The sequence below is a fragment of the Athene cunicularia genome (genome assembly GCF_003259725.1).
Source record: "Athene cunicularia isolate RWA chromosome 11 unlocalized genomic scaffold, athCun1 chr11_part1, whole genome shotgun sequence".
NCBI lineage: Eukaryota > Metazoa > Chordata > Aves > Strigiformes > Strigidae > Athene > Athene cunicularia.
Genome location: NW_020799113.1, coordinates 17283270 through 17310750, shown reverse-complemented (window position 1 = coordinate 17310750; position 27481 = coordinate 17283270). Strand labels below are relative to the sequence as shown.

General features: G+C 38.3%; 1 protein-coding gene across 3 annotated transcripts in view; it reads left to right on the top strand.

Moving 5' to 3' along the window:
* The first annotated feature begins 489 nt into the window (after positions 1 to 489).
* The window catches only part of LOC113484502 (receptor-interacting serine/threonine-protein kinase 2-like), a 31049-nt gene continuing 4057 nt past the window's right edge, over positions 490 to 27481 (top strand). Inside the window, exons 1-9 of one of the 3 annotated variants that reach the window (XM_026856901.1) lie at positions 490 to 707; positions 16253 to 16497; positions 18949 to 19114; positions 21343 to 21496; positions 21697 to 21852; positions 21991 to 22139; positions 23942 to 23991; positions 25108 to 25269; positions 26019 to 26104. In XM_026856901.1, coding sequence (XP_026712702.1) covers positions 16410 to 16497; positions 18949 to 19114; positions 21343 to 21496; positions 21697 to 21852; positions 21991 to 22139; positions 23942 to 23991; positions 25108 to 25269; positions 26019 to 26104 — 1011 coding nt within the window. In that variant the 5' untranslated portion in view covers positions 490 to 707; positions 16253 to 16409. Of the gene's footprint in view, positions 708 to 16252; positions 16498 to 18948; positions 19115 to 21342; positions 21497 to 21696; positions 21853 to 21990; positions 22140 to 23941; positions 23992 to 25107; positions 25270 to 26018; positions 26105 to 27481 lie in introns of those variants that run through there. The other 2 variants (XM_026856900.1, XM_026856902.1) reach the window with 2 other exon arrangements.

Genomic DNA, 27481 nt, shown 5'->3' with positions numbered 1-27481 from the left:
GGCGGGGGGCGCTCCGGGGATCCTTCCCCTGGGCTTGGGAGCGGAGACTCGAGCGGCGGCGGCGAATCTGTCGATTTTGGCTCCTGAATTCCGCACGGCGCTGCGCGCGAGGCGCCCCCGGCCCCCTTCGGGAGCGGCCCTGGGGAACAGGGACCCCGCGGGCGCCTCAGCAGCCGCGGAACCCTCAGCGCCGGCGCCTGCTGCCGCCCCGGGCACAACGCGTACGGCCGATGCGATCAGGTTAACGCCGCTTTGTGAAAGGATACGCAGCGATTTGTAGCCCACACAAGGCACACGCACAGCGACCTGATGGCTGACGGGCCGAGGCTCCTTGTCCACGCGCCCTTTGCCCTCTGTGGTTGGTCCCGGTGTGGTGTCCACGCGCGCTCCTCTGCCAAACATCTTGTTTTCCACAGTCCAGCTTCCTTATCGTTCTGCTGCGCACGCAGTTTCTCCATCCCTTGGCCTTTGCAGGTGTTCCTCACAACAGCTACTGCCCGTTGTTACAGCGAGGCCACTCGGTCTGGACCGCACATAATACGACCGTTGTTTTCCAGCCGTTCCACACAGAAGTTCCGCTAAGAACATGGAAAACTGTTCTGTTCTCAAACCAGGCTTTGCTGAGAGGAAGAAAAACCATAGGCCTTCAAGAGAATATACTGAGTGACCTGTAAAAAGTTCCCAATCACCCTGCCCAGAGGTAAAAGGTATGTAGAGGTGTCTAATCACATGGGCTCGACTACAGACAAGAGCCATGGTGATGGCAATTTAAAAAGAAGCAGATGGACCCTGATCTATCCCAGTAACTTGGGTCTGGATAATCTGGCTGTATTTTTGTTAGCACTATGCATACCCACACGTCCACGCTGTTTCAGATTGTAAAACTTCCTATATATGATCCAGCTTGATCCCCTGGCTTCTATATTGCAGGTGAAAACTTCACCTGAGTAACATACCACTCCTAGAAGGTATCATAAATCAAATGGCAGACACTACATTCCTGTGCCTGTTGGGGTTTTTTCCCACAGACAGTCACATCCAGTGTTAAAAAGGTGTTCCTCTATTTCATGATGCCTCTTTCTGTCTCCAGCCATTTGTTCATTACTGTGTCCTTGCTCTTTCTGTAAAAGCCTCTCTGTCTCATCTTTCCTCCTCATGGTAGAACTTAAAACCTATGAACAAGTTCTTTCTCAGTGTCTTTTTGATAAATGAAACGTACAACATTCTCTAGTGTCTTGCTGTGAGGTGATTTTGCCAGTCTACACGTTTTCTGGCAAATCATTCTTTGCTCTTTCCAGTTTTCCAACATTCTTTGCAGAGACGTGCTGGACCTGTGTGCAGATTTTCACTGATGCCTCTACAGAAACATTATTGCCTTGTTTCTATCAGCCCTCCTTCCATTTCTGTTTCAGAGGTTCTGTTTTCCAGGATAAGTCTGTCTAGGCTGGCTCACTTTTTTTTTGCTCCATGATGCATTAGCTTCAGCCCTGTCTTTATGAAAAATACGTTTTGCTGGAATAAGCCCAACAAGCAAACTAGCTCTCTTCCACATTGCTTTTTAATAGTCTATTTTTTGCATCAATCACAAAAGTTTATCATATTTCACATTTACTCTCAGATTAGATAAGGCTACTAGGTCCTCTGCAAAGCACTGTGAAACCCTACTAGTGATAAATCTAATAAATGGCAGTTCTCTCCAACAAGAATAATCTACTTTCCTAGATTTTCATGTAAACTAGCTCATCATCAACTTCATGTCTGCTTAACATTTGTAAAATCCCTGTTTACTTTTGTAAAACTTTTTATTTGAAACATTATGGTATAATAAAGCTTTTAACAAAACATATCTATGCAGCTATCCTCTGAACTTGTAATCTCAAAGAATAAAGTTAGCTTCCTTGGAAATAAATATTTCCTATCAAAAGACGTTAGCTGACATTATATTCTGATTACTTCTCAGCTGAATCTCTTCCATGCTTTCCTAATATTTTGCTCAAAATTTCCGTCAAGCAAACTTGTCTATAGTTATTACTTCATTTGCTCTTTGAATCCTGATGACCAAGATTCACCTTTTGTAAATCTTGGCACTAATGCCCTTCTGGTTTCACAAAATTCTGCAAGTTTTACAAAACATTTAATGCCTGCAACATATTTAATGTTTGAGACCAGTAATAATCTGGATTCATACATTTAGAATGCTTTGCATTTTTACCATATTGGCACTAAATTTGTAACATTTCTTGAAGTCAAGAGTAAAAATATCCCAGAAATCTGAGATAAATATCTTAAGCATACCAAGGAAATACATACTCTGTACCAGTAAGGACATATATTCACTTAATATTCCTGAATGTTGTTCTCTAAACGAGATTCAAATGTGCCTGCAAAGCTTGCTAAATCCATGGAATGATCTCCTGTCATGATTGGTGTCAATGTGGAGTTCATAGCAGCAATTGTGATACCATCCCTCCTCTGGGAATAATATGTAAATTGGTGGCTTTTCAGTTTATAGTATCTTTCATGTATAAACTCAGTTTTATCTGCTTGACTTTTTGAAACAACAAAAAAAATATACTAAATCTTCCTGGAGATAATGAATGGATTATCACTAATACTGTAAATTTTGGCAAAACTAAGTATCTGGAGTTAAGAGATCTCTTCAGTGGCTTCTTCAGAGAACTTTTAGTTGCAAATAATTCATAGTCAAATGAAACATATTTCTTACAGTTTATGTTGTATAACAGTCTCTTACTTTAGGATTAAACTGGTTTTTTATCCTCAGCTTATACGAGCAATCAGATTCTTGCATTTGTCACCAGTATGCAGTAATTTTTTTATAAAGAGTTTTTAGTACTGATTTCTGAATTACAAATAATTTTACCACCACCATCTAAGAACGAGCTGTTGCCATTGCTAAAATGAGACAGGCGTGGTGTTCTGCTCCTAACATTTTTTTTTTTTTTTTTAGTTTTATACCCTGGACCCCATGAAGTAATATAGCCCCTTTGTCCTCAGTTTTCATCATAGCCATTCAGATTCAGGCTGCTCTGTCCAACAGTCCCATCCAAACCCCAGCACACAGGGTTTATTTTAACCAACCTAAATGTAGTCCTTTCAGTTCAAGGCATAGCTGAGTCCTCACAACAATCATCACCTCTGTTGCAGGCACACTGGGATAATTTCCATCCTTACACTGAACAGTGCACTTGTGAGATTTGTGTAAATACGTGAGCAAAAGCTATGTCTGACAGAAAGCTGGAGAGAGCATTAAAAGCCTGTTCTCCTTAAGAGAAGGAAAAAACCAAAGAGCTGAACCTTTTTCTATGTTGGTCCCAGAGTTTTGCAGTCCCCTAATGCTCTTACTGTTTAATGCAGCCCTTTGTCCACACCCACCACCCTCCAAGATGCTGAAATCCTCTAACCTTTCTGCTTCCTACAGCCTTAAAAATTGCCTCTTCTGACATTAGAATTGAAGGCTTCTACTCCCTTCCTCACCTAACAGCTCTGCTATAACTCAAAATCCAGTTCACATGTGCCTCTGCTTAAATCTTTCCATAGATAATATTGGAAAATGTCATCTTCTTGTTTGCCATGTAACTCCTGTTCCCCTACAAATCTCACTGTTACCACTGGTTTTGGTAGCACCTTCCACCTCAAAAATTCATATATCGCTATCATTTCACCTTATACCTATTTGTTCAGCACTGCGCTGATTTATGATCAGAATTTTTTTGTGCTAAGCTCTATAAATGCCCATCAGCTTTGCTTCAGCCACAGTTTACAATCCTCCCAAGCAATGAGGTAAAACAAGTGAAGAGAAAGCAAACTTGTGGAAAAGGCAACAAGAGAAAATAGCAGCTACACAACACAGCCTAGCAAGGGAGACAATATTCTCAACATACAAACTGTTTCATCACCAGAAACAAACCAACAGTTTTCCACACTATTTTTTTTAAACTGTAATACTCCTTATTTTCTGCTTTACATATACAGCACTGCTAAGCAACTTGATATTAAATTTGCAAGCAGAACCTATAAAAAAGAAAAACAATTATGTTAGTGTGTGCTGAAAGGGACAGTTTTCTCTCTAAAGTGAATCTAAAAATAGCTCCTACATTCTCAAAATGAAAGTGGATGTTTTGCAAGTAAGGCTACAAAAATTTACCAGAAAGCCCCACTGATGAAATAATGGGAAACAAACTCAACCACATTTTTCCCAATACTGAAAGAGTAAGTGAGAGACGTAGTGGTAATGTGGTAGCTGGACAAAATTAAATTATGTCAAGGTGCAAGAAGGCAAAATAAAAATAGATTTTCTTCAATACCGTTTTATTGTTGTGGATACAGCATTATGAACTCAGTGTCTTTAAAAACAAGGTAAGTTTTTCAACTCTCAGATTTGAATGCTGAAACTACCACATGTGACTTCACGAAACCAAAGCATTGTTGTCTTTGCAATTCAGCATATACACTGATTTTTCAAAGTATGTATAGTATTTTATTGGAAGGCAAAACAGAGTAGCAACCTTTCAAACAGTATGTAACGTGTCACAACATCAGTATATTCACATGACACAGGTGATTTAGTTTTTAACATCTTTATTCACCTCTAAGTATTTCTTCTTGTTTAATTATACTCATCCTGTACATGAAATACTTATCTTCTACCACCAAAAGTGGTAGTCAGTAGACACTTGTGAGTAGTCACTGTATCACTGCATGAAAAGGTTCATGAAGAGGGCAATCCTTCTCCATCTGCCAAGCAGCAACAAGGCCTGAAGACAACTTTTGTAAAAAAGTCATGTACAGTGTTTTCTGATCACCATTCTCATATCAAACATGATTTTGTCATGACTTCTGTGATTTTTAAGAGGTGACTAAACCTATTATTATGCACAAGAACAAAGCTTTTATCTTCCAAAGTCTCTAGCAGACTGCAGCGTGTTAACGCCTAGTTTAGGAAAAAGCTGGCTGAGATGAAACCTATTAGAAACTATTTAAAGAAACTTGTTCTTTCTGATACTTCCCTCGTGGCTTTCCAACCACTGATAAAGTTCCTCTAAATAAATCATGACTGTTTTCTCTAGAGGGATACCACAGACACATGAAACTTACAGTCTCTGTGAAAGTTCCTGTGCTAAAAGAAACAAAACTTATTTACCAGTCTGCCAGCACATGCTTTTTTGGGTGTATCATCAAAACCAGAAGATGACGCTTAAAACACTAGAATTAGAGACTTTTTCAGAGGACATAACAATAATAAATTCTGTAGCTTCAGCTAATAACTACTCAGAACTGCAAAAGCATTATAGCATATAATAACATTAAAATTATTCATTTTAATATTAGTGTTAGATATTAAAAACCAGATCCAACCAAAGCATACTGAACAATTAAAAATTCATTATAGCCTAATAAATCCACATTAAACTCTTTAATAAAAATTTAGTATTTTCAAAGATCCTACCTACAGGGGAAGATAGGTTACAGCTACTGGAATTTATCTTCTGTCAGAGCTCTGAGAGCACCAACAGTCCCTAATTAATCTCATCAGGATTATCTGGGCCCTCCATCCATGCGCTGTCTGCCCCTTGGCCCAGGAACTGCATTTAAGCTCAGGCCCTCCCTGGTTATTTGTCCTCTGAGCTACCTTGTTGGTGTGTTTGAGTTTAGTCTGGTACCCTGTTGATGATTCTCAGGCCTGTCTCTTTACTCAGGAGTCATGTGTTGATTATTAGGTCTGTACTGTAACCTTTGCTGGTAAGAACATGGTCCCTGTCCCCTGTGGCTCCTGCTTACCCTCCCTTGCAGAGCAGCCCACTCTTGCAGATCTCCAATACTCATAATCATCAATGTTGACTAAAAGGAACAACATAGTACCATTCTTTTGGTCAAACAAGCATTCTAATGGATGTAGAATAACATCAATATAGGATAAATAATTATGGTAGCCTTTGTCTTACAGTTTGTTTTCACTTCTCTTAGGACAAAAGAAGTAGAATCAAGCCCATGTGAAGTAAGGTGAGACAAAGAGCGGCTGGATGGACAGAATGAAACACTTATTTGAGTTACAAGTAGTCGCATTAGTGTTGAAACTAATATAACATGAATTTCTGAAGACTTGCATCTTGTGTTTAATTTTTTTAGTTTGTATATATTGAGGCTGCAGCATGAACCTAGTGACAAGTGGTGTCTTCAGAGTCTCCTAAGAACTTTCTTGCTGTAGTACTGCTGGTTCATCGTCACATGTGCTAGTTCTCTTTCTTCTACCAAGCTCCTTATTTTCAAACAACTTTGGGATGTCTGTACCATTTGGAATCTTCTTCCTGAGTAAAACACAGTTCAGACTTTTTAAATTATTACAAGACTAATTTTGGAAGTGTCAGGAACTGAGTGTTACAGTGACAGGAGCATAGTGATGTTGCTAGTTGTGCTATACCTCACCTGGCTTAACAACACAGTTCCAATAATTTTTGACTCTATTAAAGATGTAGGACAGGAAAGTTAAGCAACTGCTCTCTGCAGGCAAGCAAGAAAAGGCACTGAAACTCACATAAGCCTCTGACATTGTGGGGAGGGAAAATACCTATAGAAAAACCCCTTAGATAAACTTATTTTTGATTATCTGATGAAGCCATGTGTAACAAGTCAAACTGGGTTGACAGGCTCAATTTACCTATTTATTATGCATTAATGACAACAAGTATTATATGTAATCTAAAATGTAAACATTTAGAAACTAATAAAGTTTAGCTGAACCTTTCCAAGCTGAGCCTTTTCCAACTGTCTGCATCCTACTCTACAGTCTGGAGAAAATAAGCACAGAAAAATATTTTTTTTCTAGACAATACCATATCATAGGAAAGTCAAAAGCACAAGACTAGACAAAATTCAGGATGCTAGTATAATACTTCAAAACAATTTATATGGCCCTAATATATAATATTTCATAATAATAAATTGAGTTTGATCTTTCTGATTGCTCTGCTTTCTAAGCTTGTTTAAGCAAGACAGCAGCTATTCATGCAAGTGCATATACAGACCTGAGCCAACTGTGGAAATCCCCATTTTAGGCAACGTTAATAGTCTTTAGCGTAAAGGCTAGAAGGCAAAGATATTAAAAAAAAAAAAACAAAACCAACAACAACAAACAAAACAACACCTAGTTGCTTAACCATGAATATGTCCATATTTATTTCCTTATTTTTATTACAATGTTTTTGCAGGTATCACTTTTCGATTGGGAGGTAACAACAGACAGGTTTCTAGAAACAGGCAGTCTGAGCAAAAGCAAGCAATTTAAGCAGTGCTATTTTTCTTGCTATTAGATTTGAATACTACACATATAAAACTACCTGTAGAGGAAATAATCTCAAATGGTTCTCCCCTCCTCTTGATGCCTTGAGATAAATTTCATATCCACCCACTTCCTTACTTGAATGTGTACATAGCTAACCAGACTCACCACAAGTCCTGCAGCTTATATAATAAAATGCACCACATTGTTGAAAGTGTTTTCCACACCAGCATTTAAAATATTGACATCTTTGTGTTGGCAGCCTTAGCAAAATAACCCCACAGTTCACTTTTGTTTGGGGAGATTTTTCCTAATTTTTCAACAGTTCAAAGCTAGTAACAATGTTAAGCAGTTGAAAATGTTTGATGTCAACACCCTTTCTTAGAACTATGTTTCACAGTTATTTTGCAGAAAGGGTTTTTTAAAAAAAAAAAAAACAAAACAAAACCAAAAAAAACCCACCAGACAAACTAATCAAGCTGTGCTTACAGGACCACGTCCAATGGGGTTTTAAATATTTTTAAGGATGGAGACTTAACCTCTCAGGACAACCTGTTCCAGTGTTCAATCACCTTTACAGTGTGTTCCTATGTTTAAGCAGTTTCCTTTATTTCAATTTCTGCCCATTGCCTTTTGTCCATTCACTGGGCAACACTAAGAGTCTTGATCCATCTTCTTTACTTCCTTCCATCAGGTGTTTATGTACATCAGTGAGATCCCTCTGAGCCTTATCTTGAAGCCAAGCAATCTTCATTCTCTCAGCTTCTCCTCCTGTGTCAGATTAATTATCTAATCATCTTCCTGATCCTTTGCTAGACTCACTCCAGTATATCCATGTCTGTCTTTTACTGGGAAGCCCACAGCTGGGGATGTTACTCCAGATGTGGTCTCACCGGTGCTGAGCAAGATCTCTCTTGACCTACTGGCAACATTCTTCCTAATGCAGCCTGGGATGCTTGTTATCCTTCTTTGCCACAAAGGCAAAGGCTCACATTCAGCTACTTATCTACTAAGGACCCCAAGGTTCTCTTCTGCAGAGCTGCCTTCCAGCTGGTTGGCCCCCAGCACATACTGGTGCCTGGGGTTATTTCTCCCTGGTGGGGAACTTGACATTTTCCTTTGAATTTCATGGGACTGCTGTTTGCTCATTTCTTCATCATGTGGACTTGCTTCTGAGTGGCAACACAACCATTGCATGTTAATCAAGAGAGTCACTAAATTTGGTGTACAGACTGCCAAATATATGCTGTTGTATTTTGCTTTAAGAGGAAAATATTTTCTGGAGATGTGCATAGCATTGTGCAAATATACTTAAAGCCAGCTGCTTCTCATGACCCTGAGCATACATCTGTGTCCTGGTTTTGGCTGGAATAAAGTTAATTTTCATCCTAGTAACTGGTATAGTGCTGTGTTTTAGATTTAGGGTGATAGCACACTGATGTTTTAGCTGTTGCTAAGCAGTGTTTATACTAAGTAAAGGACTTTCCAGCTTTTCATACTGCTCTGCCAGCATAGGCTGGGAGGGGACACAGCAAGGACAGCTGACCCTAATGAGCCAAAGGCGTATTCCATACCATGTGATGTCATGCCCAGTATAGAAACTGGGGGAGTTAGCTGAGGGGTACCACAGCTTGGGGGTTGGCTGGGGCATCAGCAGCAGGTAGTGAGCAAATGTATTGTGCATCTCCTGCTTTGTATATTCTCTTATTATTGTTTTCCCTTCTTTTCCTGCCCTATTGAACTGTCTTTATCGCAACTCACAAGTTTTACTTTTGTTTTATGACTCCATCCCCCATCCCACTGAGAGGGGGAGAGTGAGCAAACGTCTGTGTGGTGCTTAATTGCCAGCTGGGGTTAAACAATGACAAACTGGCAACTCTGTAAGCAGGAAAGATCATGGCTTTTCCCTTAAGCCTGCTGGTGTTAGGGGTCATCAGCTTCTCTTGCACAATTTCTAAATGTTTCCTTTTCAATGTTTTCCATATGGCTGTCTGTTTTGCTACCTGTTTTTCTGTACTACTGAAGCCAAGAGGAAGTGGGTGTATATGTCACTCCAGGACATGGATTGGCCTTGGTGGTTTTTTCTCTCCCACTGTACAATGGGGGAATTTGCCACAGGTCATTTCTTTTTGTTCATACTTCCTGGAAAGAACACAAAAGTCCACCCCTTACTGCCTGTTTTCACTCATGCCACACTGCTATTTTCTTAAAAAAGCAAGAGGCAAAAAAAGTAATTAAAGTAATATTATTACCATTTATTTTTCAGTTAAGTTCATTTGCCTGTATTAAAATGGATAGTTAAATTATTGAGAAGTTCAAGTCAGAATATCAGTCCAAAAAGAAGATTATGCTGTATTAGTGTGATATTTTCTTAAATCATGTTACTATTAATTATTGTATTTTTGGCTAAAGTGTCTTTGCTATAGATGAAATGCTGGCTTCCAAAGAAACCTAGGAAGGTGGTTAAACAGGGACCACACTACTGAGGACAGACAGCACTTGGCTTCTCTAGCCTGTTTGGACACTGCCTACGTGTCTCAACACTTTCACATGAGCAATGATAGTGATCTCCACCAGCTAAGCAATTAAAAGTTTACTGGAAGAAAGTACTAAGCAAAGTCAAAGATTGCAATGTTTAGGCTTCCTTTGAGGAGTTTATATGCAATGTTGCCATCTCAAATATTCAAAATTCAGCTTTTCAAACTAATATGTTTTCAATGTGACTGTGTAATAAAAAACAATGTCTTGTGTTCTTTTTAGTTGTCTTCCAAACTCTTGGGTCTGTAATTAATAGTTTTAGAGGATTTTGATATGGCAGCTTCCAAATGAAAGCTGAAACTTGTACTTACCCTCTTGATTACTACAAGATCTGTTTAAACTGTTTTATTAATAAACTTTGAACAGGATTGAAGTTCCATGAGTATATTTTTTTGGTATAAAAAGACCTGCTTTCTTTATTTTTTTTTTTGATGCTATCTTTTCATATCACTCATGCGATTCATGGATTCTAGCCCAGCTAAAATTTCTCAGGTTGACAAAGGCTTCTTTGATCTGCAAAGGGCAGTGACACTTGTGGTTGGAAAGACTGTTGGGAAACCAAGATAAATTCTCCTTTTTTTTACATCTGTGTTGGCAGCTTTCCACAAAAAAGGAGGAAGTACTCATCTCCAGAAGCGTTGTTCTTAATTGCAGTTTAGTGTGTTACTGACCAAATTCAAAGAATATAAAGGTGATAGAAGTCAATTTTAGTAAAGCACTGTTTCACCATAAGAAGTGTTTTCCTAGATGACTGAAAGTCCACTGACGTTTATTTCAGCAATTCAGAATTATTTCTCCATGTCACTACATGCAAGTGGCCTACAAGCAGACTTGATTATACCAGCCCTTAAAAGGAAGGCAGTAACTAACTGTATCTTTCAGATGCCTTTAATGTACATGTTGCAACTTTGAAAAAAAAATATATCCCAAACCAAACCAACTCAAACCAGCCCCACAATGGAAAAGCTTTTAATTTAGATTTTTTTTTTAAAATCCTTGTTGATTATTTGTGTTTGTTTGCATATTTTCATATTTCAGAATTATCAGGTAGAGAAAACGTGACAATTAGGATCAAGCCAATTAAAAAACTTGCCCACTTTCCAGTGGAAAATCCAGGAGGCAGGCATGGCATTGGTAAAGATGTTAGTGCTGTGCTCTTCTATAGGATGGGCTTCTCTGGGGGATTTGATGAGTATGCTGTACTTTCTCTCTCCTTGGAACAGGTATCCTTAGGGGAGCAAGGAGGGAGTGCTCACTGTGTTCCTTTGCCTAGAAGAGCTTGAGTTTTGCTTGGTATGGGTAAAGGCTTTGAAATCCTGCTTATATTCTCTTACATACCTATGCCATACATTCACAGCAAGGTCATACAATGTAGGCCTCTGTCATTTCACCATTAGCTTAGTTAGAACTATTTATCTGCAGGTACATAATTGATGGACCTGGAGGTTTAGCATTTCTCCACCCTGCCTTAATACTGTTTAGTACATCATGTTCCAAAACAGATTGCAAACACCTGGGATGTGGACAAGGGCACTTTTTACAAATCATTTAACAAGTTGAAGTATGATACCCTAAGCTCTTCTTCATCTTGTTGTTCACATTTACATGAATTATGAGTTGTGTGATACCTGTTTAATATTCCACTATTTAAAACAGTTAAAACAGGGCAAAGAATTAGTGAATTGAATGGTGTTCCCTGTAGGTCAATACTGGGACCGGCGCTGTTTAACATCTTTGTCGGTGCCATGGACAGTGGGATTGAGGCACCCTCAGCAAATTTGCTGATGACACGGAGCTGTGTGGTGTGGTCGACACGCTGGAGGGAAGGGATGTGCCATCCAGAGGAACCTGGACAGGTGGGAGAGGTGGGACTGTGCAAACCTCATGGAGTTCAACAGGGCCAAGGGCAAGGTCCGGCCCATGGGTTGGGGCAATCCCAAACACAAATACAGGCTGGGCAAGTGGATTGAGAGCAGCCCCAGGGAGAAGGACTGGGGCGTACTAGTGGATGGAAAACTATGAGCCAGCAATGTGTGCTTTCAGCCTAGAAAGCCAGCGGTATCCTGGGCTGCACCAAGCGCAGTGTGGCCAACAGGTTGAGGGAGGGGATTCTCCCCCTCTGCTCTGCTGTGGTGAGACCCCCCCCTGCAGTGCTGTGTCCAGCTCTGGGGTCTGCAGTATCAGAAGGACATGGACCTGTTCGAGTGGGTCCAGAGGAGGCCACGAGGATGCTCAGGGTGCTGGAGCACCTCCCCTGTGAGGACAGGCTGAGAGAGTTGGGGGTGTTCAGCCTGGAGAAGAGAAGGCTCCGGGGAGACCTTAGAGTGGCCTCCCAGTACTTAAAGGGGCTACAGGGGAGGTGGGGAGGGACTTATATATATTGGTGAGTGTATGGATAGGATGAGGAGTATTGGCTTTAAGCTGATAGAGGGAAGATTTATATATAAGGAAGAAATGCTGTACTGTGAGGGTGGTGAGACACTGGAACAGAATTCCCAGAGAAGTTTTGGATTCCTCCTCCCTGGCAGTGTTCAAGGCCAGGTTGGATGGGGCTTTGAGCAACCTGGTCTAGTGGAAGGAGTCACCACCCATGGCAGGGGGTTGGAACTAGATGATCTTTAAAGTCCCTTCCAACCCAAACCATTCTGATTCTACAAATTTCTGTGGTACAATTTAATTACAGGTGCTTGGCACTGCTCATTTTACAGAAACTGCCTACAACCAGCAGCTGTGATACTCTTGTTTAGATGTCTCATTAGTGACAAGGTGAATGCTACAACTGTTTTCCAAAATAGCATGGTATGGGTGTTTGAGGAAACAATTTTCCTAAACAACAAAAAAGGAACCCTTAGTTCAACTGCAAATCCATAAAATGGACACCATAATTTTGTATCTTGAAATATCCCGTTACAGTGGGCAAGTATCATGCCTGTTTGGAGTCCTATCTTCTAGAATAAGATGATTATATCATTGGCTGCATTTATGCACTATAGCTTAGGTTTTTAAAGGTGAAATACAGGGCATTTGAATCCCACAAGTTTGAAGTCTAACAACATTTTAATTTTCACTTTTTGCAGGACTTCCTGAAATACACAAGGTGCCAAAGAAATGACACCTTACAACCTATCTCTGACAAAATTATCCTGTACAGATGCTCAACTGGAATAACCAGATTGAGAAATGATGATGGGAACTCTTCTGAAATATCAAAGTGTAGTATTTACTGAACATACATCAGAGGCCTTGGTATTTGGGTCATCTTAATGCTTCGATCTTCTGGTACTGTGTCATTCTTTTATTGCACATACTCACTCTATTAATGCTCTGTCTTATGCTGTGGGCCTTTAATGCTGCTTCTTGTAAAGCTCCCCTTTTGTTTTAAATTTAATAGTAACTGAGTTCACGCTGCATGACTATTATGGGGGGGAACCTATAAACCATTCATGTCTTAAACTGTGTTATCCTTTAGGCATCACTATTATTCCTATTTCCAGGATGTTAAGATGTTAAAAACGTATTTGTGTTCCATATATACTGTCTTAGCTTGTGAGTGAGCCACAAGAACAAGTTTGGATTGAAAAAGCAAATGTTCTAGTTTTTCTTGCATTGTTATGGTTAAGTTTTAAAAGATCTTCACTGGACATTTTGAAAATTTAGGTTTTGTTTGTTTTTTTTTTCACTCTTTGTTCTTTGACACTTAGAGGCTCAGAGTTATGTTTGTCTTCTGAATGAAAAAAAAACAAAACCAACAACTGGTCTTTGGGTTTTTTGAGATTCATGGCTCTTATGAAACACCTGGCTGTCATTTAGCATGAGCAAATGTACATATGAGAAATAACATACTGTCTCTGAATTCTTCCTGCAGTTACAGTCAGACACTGTCTGCTGTGTGTAATTCCAATCCTGCTGTGACAGCTGGGTTCACTCACTAAAATAAGGAACCCTGCAAACACATCATGGTCATCTTAAGTGCTCTTCAGATTGCCTTCTGTTCATTGCTGTTTCCCTTTGCGTATGATCAGAAGTGCATTTGGAGGTACTTCTGTTAGAATCTTGGTCTTTCCCTGTCCTTGGTGATAGCACCCAGTCTCTAGGCATCAACCAGCTACTGGTTTTGGCAAGAATTGTGTCTACTTCTTCAGTATCTATGTATTTATGTATCTGTATAGCAATAGCATGCATAGGAGATTAGAAAGATTCAGTGTCTATCTTAACCATTATTCCTCACTGGAAGGTTTTACTCCAAGTATTCTTCATAATTAAACAAAAAACAAAACCCAAAAAAACCCAGCACAACAAAAAACCCCCAACATACTGACAGTCAAACTAAATTTGGTTTTCTTCATTTTGTCTAATTACTGCACAAGACAGCCTTTGTATGAGCCTATGGAGGTTTTTTCCTTGCCCATTATTTGTAAGCTTTCATATTATGTGAAAGGCTTTAAATTTCTCTGGATAAATTATGCGTAGGTAAAATACCAACTGATTCTTTTTAATTAACATGTTCAGTAATAATGATGCTTAATTAGTTCAGACCTGCACTGCAAATTGGCCTGTACATTTCTGGTTTCTGCAAATATGGATTAAAATTAAGCTTTATAGTTTTACACTGAGGGGGTTTTAAGATTAAAACAATAGCCAAAAAAAGTAAACAAATGCAGGATTGTTCTAGTACCCTGCTTCCCCAGCACGTAATATTCTAAAAATACAGAAGTACCTAAGACTACTTTAAGTGTCAAAGAATTTCTGCAAAATTAAGTCCTTGAAACTGTCTACAAATCTCACCCTAAGAAGTTTCTTTAATTAGTTGTAAGGATGTTGAATAGCTGAGATTCTGCTGCAGTACAGTCTGAGCCTGACAGGGAAAAACATTTTTAATGCTTTTTACAGAAGTGTAGACTATGTCAAAAATGAATGTGGTGTTAATAAATCAAAGCCAAGGGGAGGAGGATCCTGTGGCCACAGCAACCTGACATATTTCCAGCCTTCTCCAGGACTGTTATAGCTCACTTGTCATACCTTTGTTTCTTCAGATCCCTCATACTCATTTCACTTTTGGAGGGGTGTGCTGGGCAGAGAAAGCTGTTGCTGGTCAGATAGCTACAGCTGTCAGGAAATAACCCATTGTACATGAAGGCATACTCCACACTTCCTACTTGTAGTGAGCTTCCTCTCAGGCTATGGAGCCCTAACCACATGATTTTTAGATATAAGGGACTTTCTCATGGTCACAGGAGGATTAGGTAACTGCCCTACTGCTCGTTCCCTCCCTGTTGGGGCATTAGGATTTGATCCAAAACCAACAGATGTCTGTGGACAGAATCTCATTGACTGACATTGATTTTAAAGTCAGACTCTATAAAGAAATATAGTCTTCATGGAGTAGAAAGTTTGAATAAATGTGATCAACTGAAATGACTGCTTTCTCCTAAAGTCTACAGCCTGCATCCAGCAGTCCCATCAACCTTCAGTGTGAATGTATATGCTGGGGGCCTAGCAGGAACACAGTTAGGCCTTCCAGAGTTTTCATAAAATTAAAGATATTCTGGATGATAGAGACTACAACCTGAGTGGCCCATTCCAATACTGCATTATCTACCTGGTGAAAAAATGTTTCTACCATGTGGCTTGAACCTCTCAAGTAGAGACATCTGCCTATGCTACTGGTTGTTATATTCCACCATGGAGAATAATTTAGCTCTATCTTCACACAACTGACCTTCAAATAGCTGTAGATTTCTAGTTAGACCACTCCCTGCCTCCTTCACCCGACTAAACAAGACTGGTTCCCTCAATCTCTCCTTGTAAGGTGTGTGCTCTAGGTAGCTGCCTAGAGCTACTGCATCCTCTCCAGTTTCTCAACATTTTCTTTGAACTGATGGCCCTAAAGCTGGCTACAGTATTTTCAGATGCAGCCTCACCATTTCTGAGTACTGAAGCATAACTACTTCTCTTACTTTGCTGACTGCATTTCTAATATAGCCTGGTATGCAATTGTCCATACTTGTGATAAGAGTATACTGTTGGCTCATGATCAGCTTAACTTCCATCATAACCCTCACATCCTTTTCAGTAGGGCTACCTGACAGCCAGTTGATCCTTACTTCTTGGCAACCTAATGTTACCCCTATGCTTACCAACCCTGTAAACAGAAAAAAATGGCAATTTTCATCCTCTTTTAAGATCAACTTGACTTTAAAAGCTTAAAGAGATTTTGTACTTGTGCTGTTGGCTTGATCTACTGCAGAGATAAGCATCAGCTGCACAATCTGCAAGCAGCTCTACATGCTTCCATAGCTGGGCTATATCCAGTATGATGGTTTTTACTCTCAGATAGCTTTCCCTCTTGGCATTCCTCATTTTGGCAAAAAGTAGCTATCCAACCAATTTTTCTGTAATTGCTCTTATTAATTACAGGCAGTTAACAAATCAGCCTGTGACAACCCATCTGCAGTCACTAAAGAGTTACAGCTTGTATATCCGACCAGGAAATTTAAGATGTTTTCAGACAGCCAATAAAAAGAGAAATCAACAACGCAGCTGACTCACACAGGAAAGCTTGTGTTGTGTTTGAATGCAGTTCAAAGCCGACTCACACTTGGTATCTATCTACAGCAGTTTCACTCCATTGTCCCACGGTTTTTATGCCTGTATTTTCAGAGGTAAGTTGATTTTTGTTTCCAATTTCTTTTACTGAGTCATCTGAATATTTATTGTAGAATTTCTCTCATACTAAGGAAAATATCTTTGTTAGTAATTACTTTTTTAAAATTACCTTTAAAATTGGAAACTTGAAATAAATGGTTTTATAGCAGTCTCCCTCCTGCTGCTGCCTGTCCAACTACGGAAGGTGACAAAGCTGTCAGAGACTCTTAGTGTCTTACTAAAAATGATACAAAACACTTCATTGCAAAGGTCACCTAAGAAATATTGGGTTTGATAGTGAGCTTTTAAAAGGGTCTAGGAGAAAAAAAAACTCAGAAGAGTAGAACTATTGGAAAAAATGGCTTTGGTACCAAACTTGCAGTCTGGAGGGTAGAGAAAAACTTTGTTATCTGTAATTCCATGATAGTCCCATATTCCATGATTAGTCTTTCCAACTGTTTCAGGAATCTGGACAGCACCCGAGATAAATAAAAGATTTCTCATTTTATGGTTAAACTATTTTGGAGATTATCAGCAACTCACTCTAAATTGAGGTGTGGAAACATGCAAACTCAGACAGGGGTACAGTGGTGCTTGGCATGTCATGGTTTGTAACAGAGAAAGTCTGAAGTGGTTTTCATTTTGGTTTTAGAAAATCTGTAGTTAAATTAGGTTTTGCAAATCCAAAATAGGAGCTGATGGCTAGATTTATTTTTATCTAAGCATCCAGTTAGCAAGAATTTAAAAAACTGTTATAGCTTTACTGGATTAAATTTTAAATAAAAATACTTTCAGTAATGGTTTAGATTCTCTATTCATTGCTTGATCTTCCTTGTGCTATGTTTAGAGTTGAGTAAATTCTTTTGACTATTTAAATCATTAGCATAGTATATAATAAAAATGAGACATAACTTTGCTCCTGCTAGCCTTTTGATTACCTCCTTTATGCTTAGGACTGGTAGATCTGTGTGAGTTGTCTTTGCAACTTTAAAGGCTAAATGGCTCATTTGTAAAATTATCTTAATTCAGAGGAATCTTTTCAATTTTCTGAAGCTCTTAACCTGTCTGTCAGACTCCTACCATACTGGACTTATTCTGTAAGGAAACGCTAAGCGAAGCACCTAAGGCATCTATTGCTTTCAAACTAGAATAATCTAACAAACAGAAAAAAATTCAACTGTGCTTTCCTGTCAGAATAAAACACTATTAAAGCTGAACTGGTAAATCAGATGCCAGATTTTATTTGCATTTTAACTGTGATTAGATGCAAAACTGAGATTAGTACCCCTCTGATTGTGAACGTGCTGCATGGCACAGCTGAGATACTGAGGTTAACTGAAAGTAAGATGGTTGTGAACAAGAAGCTATAAGCACAGCTGAATTTAATCTTCAGGGGTTTTTTTTTTCTATTTTGCTCATGGAGAATAAGTGAACTGCTCAAAGTCAGAAGACTTTCAGTTCTTCTGCACCCCAGGAGCTCTGTCTGTAGAGCCCATCTTTTAGAAGGACACAATTCACACTCAACAGTCTTTACTGGTTACCTCAAATTTTTGGCCCTGTTACTTCAGTTCCCTCATGTGTTTCCTTTTCTAGCTCTGGTCTACTGGACCCTGAAGGGAGTATTCCAGATAGAGCTGTTCTGACTCACTGACCACTGATCTTGCAGTAATCCTTACCCATGGTTTTATCTCATCCATTTTCTTAGCTTGCTTGTTTTCCTCTTTCACCACTGACTTTTGGTTATCTTTAGTCTAATGTAGCTTCACAGATGTAAGTAAAAACATTACTCGTGTAGTAACACAGTGATGACTTGCAGAGGTTATCTCCAATCCACGTGCATTGCCATGCGATGTGTCTGAGACATTCAGATGGCACTAGAGAGGTACTGTATAGAGAGAGGATTGGCCAAATTAGTGGCTGCTATAAAGACACAACTCCATTTAGCAGAGACCTGCCAGCTTACAGAAGCAGGAAATCTGCCTTTAACCCTGCTTTTGCATTCATATGTGATGTTGTATTAAAGAAGATATGAGAGAATGATGCAGAACATGCTAAAAGGAGTTACTGAATAATTGCCTTTTTTATGAGAAGCAGGGAAACCATATTTGTCTAGCATGTAGCTCTAAGATTCTAGTTTGCTGTCTACATAATTCAGTATCACTTTAAAATCACACTTCAGTCATATAGTATAAATACTGGTCCAACATTTCAAAGTCACCAGATGGAAATAATAATGAGGAATTAATTAGCAGCTTCAGATGACAAGTAATGGTCCAGACACTCCTTTGCAATTAGTGCATTTTTCCTGTCTTTATAAGGAAAGTCTGACAGAGTGGTAAAAGGAAGCCTATTTGGATTAGGATGATAGTTATTTGAGAAATAAGGGGTGGTGCAACTGGGCTTTGGTAGTAATGACAAAAAGTAGTTCTTAAAACTTTTTTTGTTTTCTGCCATTTTTTTCCCCCAAGCCAGCCATCAAGAAATGGCCAAATCATTACCTGTAATAGCTCAGGAAGATTTGGATAGCTTTACCTTGACCAGGACAGGCTCAGGCTTTGCACTGAAAGCCTTTCATATTTCTTGGAACACTCACATCGCTGTGAAGCTGCTGACCAGCCAGGACACTACAGAGAGGTACGTGTCTTATTTGGCCAACTAACAGCGCGGGAGGGCAGCACAGAACTGTAGTGATGGCACCAGAATGAATTGTGACATTCCCAGGATCACCCGATCCCTAAACACATCTCTATTCGTAGAAATCCTTACTAGCCAAGAGGAAGCTTGGAGGCAGTTAATACTGAGAAACAAGCTCTATGTTTTTTATAAATTTTTACAAAAGTAGAGCTTAACCCTGAAGTTATTAATTATGTCTACTATATTAATGTCTACAAACCCTGATCAGTAATAGTAATACTCAGCACACTATGGCATGACATCTTTCTCAATGTCCCTGAAGAGATCTCAGTTAAGACCAGCATGTACCAGGTGAGAGAGTAGAAAAATGGGAGGAGAGAGGGATAATGGTCAGGGTTACAGGGCAGTAAGATATTTACACGTCCTAATTATAAAAACAAATGAGCAGTAACTGCCAGACATCAGCCTACTGACCTCAAAATTCCAGTGTGCAACAAAAACACAGAAAGCTTCCAAAAGTAACCACAAGCTACTTCATCAGAAGCAAGACCGAAGCATTTTAGGGAATGCACTGATCTGACTGTTTATCAAAAAAGGAGTGTCTGATGTGCATCTATGGACTAGTTACTCTTGTTAACTAAGAACACTGCCACACAGGTGGCTTTTTGTTTAAAAAAAACCCAAAGAGTGTCCTCACATAGTGTATAATTTGTTCCATTATAAAGGCAGGGGAGGAAAAAACAGTATAAAAATATTTTCAAACTGACAGTTTAAATTGTCAGTGACACTTCAAACACTACCAGAATTGGGGAAGAGTTGAAAACTGTAAGGGGTTTTTCTGTGGCTTGGGGGGAAGATTGCTTGTTTTTAGACAATAAAAGTCCAGCAATTCTGTAATCTGAACAAATGTTAATTTTTAATTAACAAATGCTTAAACAAATATTATTTGTTTAAAGACCAGATTTTCCTCTGTCCCCTCTCCATTTTTCTTTAAATCAAACCATAAAACAAAATAGTTAGTTACAGACATTAACATTTTCCTTTGCTTTAAATTTAACATGCTACCCTGATTTGGCATCTTTTCACTCAAATTTGCTCCCTAGAAGTAAAGCCATTGTTTTGCTTTTCTCTCTACCAATCTGTTCTCTTGTTTACACTACACAGTGTTTAGGAAGGAGAATAAACTGTGGTTTACTGCAGCTGTAAAGTGTTTCTGTGTGCTGATGATAAATATTTAGATTTGTGGAAATAAGTGTTAAAACAGGTGGGGCTGTGAATTCCTTCCAGTGATTAGTTTACAGACTTGTGAGTCAACATAGTAAGTATGAGAAACTGAAGTCTCACTGTAAAAAGGCTGGTTAGAATAATGAGAATGAGCTCTAGGTCTGTTGAAATCAACTGAATTTTGCATTAATTTCAATGAATGTTTAGCTCAGAAGTACCATAGAGGAATCAGATATTTAAAATCAAACATACAATTAAAAAAACCCACAAACTTGTAGCAGAAGTTTAGTTATTTCCATGAAAATGCACAATTGAATTGACAGGTCAGTGCTTCCTGTGCGCAGACGTAGCTGTTTGAAGTCCTCAGACAACAAAACTTACTCTTCTGATGGTGATCAAAGCCAAGCTTTGTTATTCTCTGTAAATAAACTCTGAATTCATGTCTACAATCCAACTGCAGTTGAGCTTCAATCAAATTTGGCAAAGTCACTAGAGTGGTACTGATTACATCAGATCTGAATTTCTCTTTGATATCATGCTATCACACACTATAGCATATATCATTTATATAACATAGTCCCATTAGACAAGCATGGAAAATATTAATGCCTTCTAAATGTGGATCCCACTAATAGCTAAAGGATACCATACAAGTTTTTGGGGACAGTAAGGGGAAAAAAACTTGATTTTTCTTCAGCTAGTATTTCGTATAATTCAGTTTTCTCCTGCCTTCACACTTCAGTCCTGCTTTAAACTGTGCCCTAATGTTCATATCAAATAATCCAGAGGTCTTTCATGTTGTATTAGAAAAATATATTACACAAGGGATAGCTTCATTATCTTAGAATTGTTTGGAAGGTGAGATAATATTCAGTTTATTGGGAGAATTATATTAGCTTGTGTTCAACTATATGGTTATCCCTCATTTCCATATCCTACACAATCTCATCTCTAGCTGAAATTCCCTTCAGTCTAACCTGCCTCTAACCCTTTTTTTTTTACAGGGAGTGGAAGTTGCTACTTCAGGATATAGCAAGTGTCAGATGCTTTGAGTCTGAACGTCTCCTGCCTTCTCTTGGGATTTACCAGTACCACAGACTTGTGGGAATAGTGACTGAATGGATGAACAATGGATCCCTCCACTCGCTCATTCATGAGGTACATAAAAGAAGTTGTCTTTTATGTGACAAAACTAATTACAATGTCAGCTAATAGAGAAAAATCAGCATGTAAATTATGGACAGTAGTCATAGTCAATCTGTTCTTTAGCTTCTGTACTGTACTTCTGTTTATTGTCAAATGAAAATGTGAATAGTAACAATTTCATACTACCAAAACCTGTATTTTGTGTTACTTAGCATCAGCTGTACCCGGAGGTCCCATTTCCCTTGCTCATAAGGATCCTGTCGGATGTGGCTGAAGGGCTGCATCACCTTCACAGCCTCAAACCTGCTTTCTGTCACTGTAGCCTGAAACCTTCCAATGTGCTTTTGGATATGCAGTACAGAGCCAAGGTAGGAGCTTCTACTTTTAGCCTTAATGTAAAATCCAGTGAGTGTCCTATTGTTGCATATATTTATCCTGATAGTCAAAATTTTAATACCAAGACGAGGCACTGTTACTAAAATTTACTTTTTTTCCCAACTCTGTAGATATCTGATTATGGTCTAACCAACTGGAGGAAGAAGCAACTGAGGTCAGACCTGCAGAACTGCAATCAGAGAAACTGCCAAGATTTACTGTACCTCCCTCCTGAAATACTTGAAGGAGGCCCTCCTTCCCAGGAAGGTGATATTTACAGGTGAATGAGATTTCTAAGGACAGGTCATACCTAGTCCTTGCTACATTCTACAATGTTGCTGAAATACTTATTTTCAAAGACACTACAGTAAAAATGCCATGTCTACAAAATGTAGTAGGATAGTGTTCCATATGAGGCCAATTTCAGCAGTGAATTAAATATGAAATTCCCTATATTTAGTGAATAATATACCAAGGATAAGAACGGTTCTCAAACTTTGTCTTGTAAATATTTATATAATGGACTTAAATGTCTAAAAAGCATAACATAGCTGCCAAAACTTTCATATACATTTAGAAACCTAGTAACTACTTCACATAATTTCAAAGTGTGAACTGTTAGCTTTAGTTTCAAGAAGAAATGTTTATGCCTAGATGAGGCCCAGATAAAAATAAGATCTTTCTCTCAATAGTGTCCCATTTGGGCCCTATGGAAACTTTGCTGGAACAACTTACTGAGCCACTCAAGCATTCATACTTTTTAAAAGTGATTTATACAAAGGAGGAAGATTACCTACTTGCCACATGTCCCTTTTGGATATGTTATGTGCTTTGTGGTTGCCTCAATAAATGAGACAATCTCAGATTGCAACTGTTGTCTGTATGAACATGCATTTTCACAGCTGGCATACAAAACCTGTGGACTAATGTTATAAATAACTTTCAAAATTGACCACTCTTCTGCTTTCAGAGCTTTTATGGAAGCAACAAATTTAAACTCCTGCTTTATTGTCACATAAATTATGTGATTAATCTGATGTTGTTCATAAACACAAAATTTTTGCGCAGGAAGAGTGGAGGCTTACTTTCAGGTAGAATAATTAATTTTCCAACACATCATTCTTGTATAATTTTAGATGCTCTGATGTGACTCAGTGCATGAGATTGGTGCACGTCTAGACAGTGGTGCAACAGAGAAAACCAAAGTGTATGTCATATATGAAATGTTAAATACATGTAAGTTACATGTATGTCCACATTACATTGATACTTTCCTAGAGCGTATTCAAGTAAAAGCACTTTCAGATTTCATGTGGAAATAAGGCAGAAGAGGGCATTCTTTTAAACACTGTAATTCAGCACTCCAGTGAGATATAAGCAGATATGTTTATCCTAGAACTGCTTCTTCCCCTTTTGATTGCTTTGCTTCTGACTCACCCATAGCCTGCTTTCTCCCTTCCAGAAGACTCCTTGCTTATCCTTCTGATTTTGCAGCTTGAGCTTTCTATCAAACAATTGTACCTTATACCACCATCTAAGCTGTGTGTTATATATGTAGATCTATGGTATCACTGGAATACTTCCTAGGATGTCAGAAAAGGAAAAAGGTATCTGGACCCCCATCAAAATTTGCTGAAGAAAACAGACACACAGTGGGTCAGAATCAAGTTTTTTTAGGTTAACTGATGTGCTTGTCAGTACCTGAAAAGTTCAGCTCTTTTACTTGCTATTTGAATTACTTGAAAACAAAACAAAAATGATAGAGAAAGGAGAACAGAAGGTTCTGAAATTCACAAGAGCAAATGGAAATAAGGTGGTAACTTGAACTGTAATTCCAATTGATCTTGTGTTTAAAAATGTTTTTTTAAATAATAAATCAGAATTAATATTTTATAAGAACAGCTCAGTTGAAAACTGAAACTTAATAATGTAGGAAAAAGGATCTAATAAAATTAGAAAAGACTTGGATACACTTAGCCTTGAAAAACTCCTTTCTCTTAAACCAATAAACTTTCTCTTGGAAATGAGAACACAGATATGGATTGCAAACCAATGAATGGTATTTCACTGTTCTTTTTTCAGTTTTGGAATACTTTGTTGGGAGAGCCTAAGCAGACAGAAACCTTTTGAAGGTATTTATCTCTATTGTTCATATCAGACTTTGTGTTGCCCTCATCTTTTCCACAAATTCCCTTATTGTAGGGAAATTATGATACAAATTGCACTGTCTTTTTCAGATGTCCCTTTGCCTTCTATTACTGTTACAGCAAAGTTCCACATTATGGGATGTAAAGATTAGAATCCCTCAACAAATGCTCAGTGTTTCCAAGGAAGCTTATCTTTCTGAAGGGGAAAGGCATAGCTTCTAACCTGACTTGTATCATCTCCCTGTGCTTGCTGAAGCACTCTGTTACTGAGTTGGATTTTACACGTACTTTTAGTGAGAAAGAATATCACTTTATATTTGAGAGTTGTAATTTTAAAATTGGGGAACATTTTAGTAACAAACAGCTTAACTGGATGATGAGCAGAATGCTGATTTTTAAAGTTGCTGTGAGTTTCAAATCCCAATCAAGCGATGCCAATTCATACTGAATTCTCTTAACTAATCAGGGGATCTTACTTTCTTAGATGCAAGTGTGAGCAGTTTTAAACAACTTAGTTTGCAAAGCATTGTATAATAATTGCCACACTCTGTGAATGATCCCTGCTTCATGGAGGGTGGAGATCAATGAAAGGCTTCTTTGCTATAGGCTCCATTCTTCATGGCAAAGCTGACTGAAGGACTCCTGTATTTTAGAAACTGAGAACCTTTTAGAAATACTGTATAGAATAGTACCTTAACGTTCACACAGTTTATGGCTGCCATCTTGTGGCTGCCATCAGGAGATCTTTTTTGTACAATAGGAGTTACATTCTTATAATGCAGATGGATATAAGACTGTGTTTAGAATATACCCATAATAATTACATGTATTCCTGATGTATGCGTGCATATAGTTTACAATGCATTTGTGACAATATTTGGACAGAATTCTTTATCTTGAAATATCCTGTTCCAATAATCAGCTATAGTTAATTGTTAAAGATTAGCCTATCTATTCACAACAGTGTTAATATATTTTTGCTTTTAAAAAACAGCAGTCTTTGTTTTAAAAATATACAAAATAACTTATGTTAAGTATCATTTTAAGAAAGTTTTGTGGTCTTTAATATGCTTTGCAGTGACATTTTCCTATGAATTGCAGGTCAAACAACCCTGCTGGAAGTTTTGACAGGAATCTGCAGTGGTTTGCGGCCTGGCATTTCAGAAAAGTTTATACCAAGTAATTTACCTGAGAGGAATAGACTGTTGCAGTTTATCGCTCTATGCTGGTATCAAGAACCAGATTATAGACCACGTACTGCAGGTAACATTCAGGAGTTGCTTTCTTTGCAAGATATGCAATGGAGATTAGTCTTGCTGGGAACATTGCTCTAGCACCCTAAATCAACGACAGAACAACTGAAGTGAAAGTCTTTAGATCATCAGAGTACTGTAGATGGTTTTTCTAACTGAAGCTTCCTACCAGAAATGGCTAACTTATCTCCAAAATTGTGTTTAGTATAAAGTAAAAATGAGTACAAATAAACACAGGGATATTATTAGCTATATAATCTAGTTTAACAGAGATCAACCTGTCTTAAGGATTTCTTGATTCTATGGCATGACCAGTTCCCTCTGAAGTGTGCTATCACTGTTTACCTTAGTGGAAATGTTGTTTATCATCTGTTTCTAAAAAGATAACCAAGAAATGTTAAAATTGTGATATTTGAGGACTTTCGAGCAAAATTTCAAAGTTGAAGTGCTGAGGAAGCAAACTGCATATAGTTTTATTGTGACAGACTTACATAGCCACGTGTAAACCTTTTGCAAGTAATTTCACTATATCCGAACACTTAAGAAAATGTGATTTTAATGTGACTGTAATTTTTCTTTAAAATCAGTTCAAAAAGGAAACCAAAAGCAGGACATAAGAGGTGGAAGTTATATTAAACTAATTTCATCTAGTTTATCTAGCTACTCAACAGTAATAGTAAAATTGCAATACGCTGATTCCTAAATATATACACACTTTCATATGCAATGTGGTATTTAAAATGCTTTATTACCCTGCAGAATGTGTAGACCTTCTAAATGGAATTCTGATTAGTATAAATAAGGAAGAAATTTCCACTGCAATCTACAATCTGATGGATGCAAAGGTTAGTGCAAAATTAAGTTTTATTCTCCGACAAGGACATTACTTGATTTTTTTCAATTACAGTCTTTGTGGTCCAAAACCAGGAAAGGCTTTGTCTTCGTTGTTTTATTGGACATGCCAGAGAGCTGGAGAGCAGGTTCATTCAGGAATGGTACAAAATATATTTTGTTAGGTTCTCCAGGAACTATGTTAATTGCTACCTGCGACTATAAAAATATGACAGCTTCTTTCCAGCCACCAGCTGTAGTCAGACTGGGAAACTCGTGTGAGTGAGAGCAAATACCAGCCTTAAGCAGATCAGATTAGGGCTAGAACCAAGGACAGTCTTTGTTGCCTGTACTGGTTAGAAGGCATTTAGTCCAAAACCTGGACAGTGTTTGTATCTGTTATAGCAATACTAGTATCAGCTCTCTTTGGTACACTTCACTGCTTCTAGATTGATATGCTTCAGGCACAAGACACTGCTTGTCCCAGGGTCTCAGAGTTCTCTGATACCACAGAAGTGGATGGGGAATGGCCAGCAACTGAGGGATACAGCTAACTCCATATACTTCTATACTGCCGTGGGAAATCTGGCACAAATCTGACTCCCACAAATATAGCAATATCCTATGTAGTTAACTTAGTCATAGTGGGGAAACTAGTGACACATGCTTCAGCCCTTGAACAAGTATTCTGACTCCATCTGGATTTACACAACCCATGCTGTGTTGTTGGTTTCATTGCTGTGTTTATGAGAGTTGTTTATGTTAATGCATGCTGGATTATTTCTACATTTTGCAATCACATTCTGGGATTACATTACAGACTTGATCAATGTTTTAAAAGGTGACATAGTTACAGTCCAAGTTATTTTTACTACTGTTGAAGTTTGTTTATGATTGTACTGCCAAATATTCCATAATCTAATACTTCAATCTGCCTCGAGCAAGGTTTTATTTTTCTATTTGTTAAATTAGCAAAGAGCACTATTTATTATTCAAACAACAGAACTGATAATGTGTTCAAAATGACTGTGAAAATCCTACTGGGGATTCTTAAAAATTAATTGTTTCATAAATGCTGAACTATTAAAAAATAGTTTAACAAATCTGCTGTGTATGTACAAAATGGAAAAAAGTTTCAAGTATTGACACATCCTTATCGCAGACAGTTTGGCATGCTAAACACAGGATGGCCCTGCTGTTTGGATACTTAAAGGAAAGCATGTTATAACTAGCCCAATCTTCCTTTCTCTCAATATAAGGCTATTTTTTCCCCTCCATGATTCAAAACTGGGTTTTAAAATAAATTTGAAACAGCATAAGCACTAACAGGGTAGAGTTGTGTCAGATTCTACACCCACTTACATGTGTTAAAATGCAGAATTGTTAGTGTC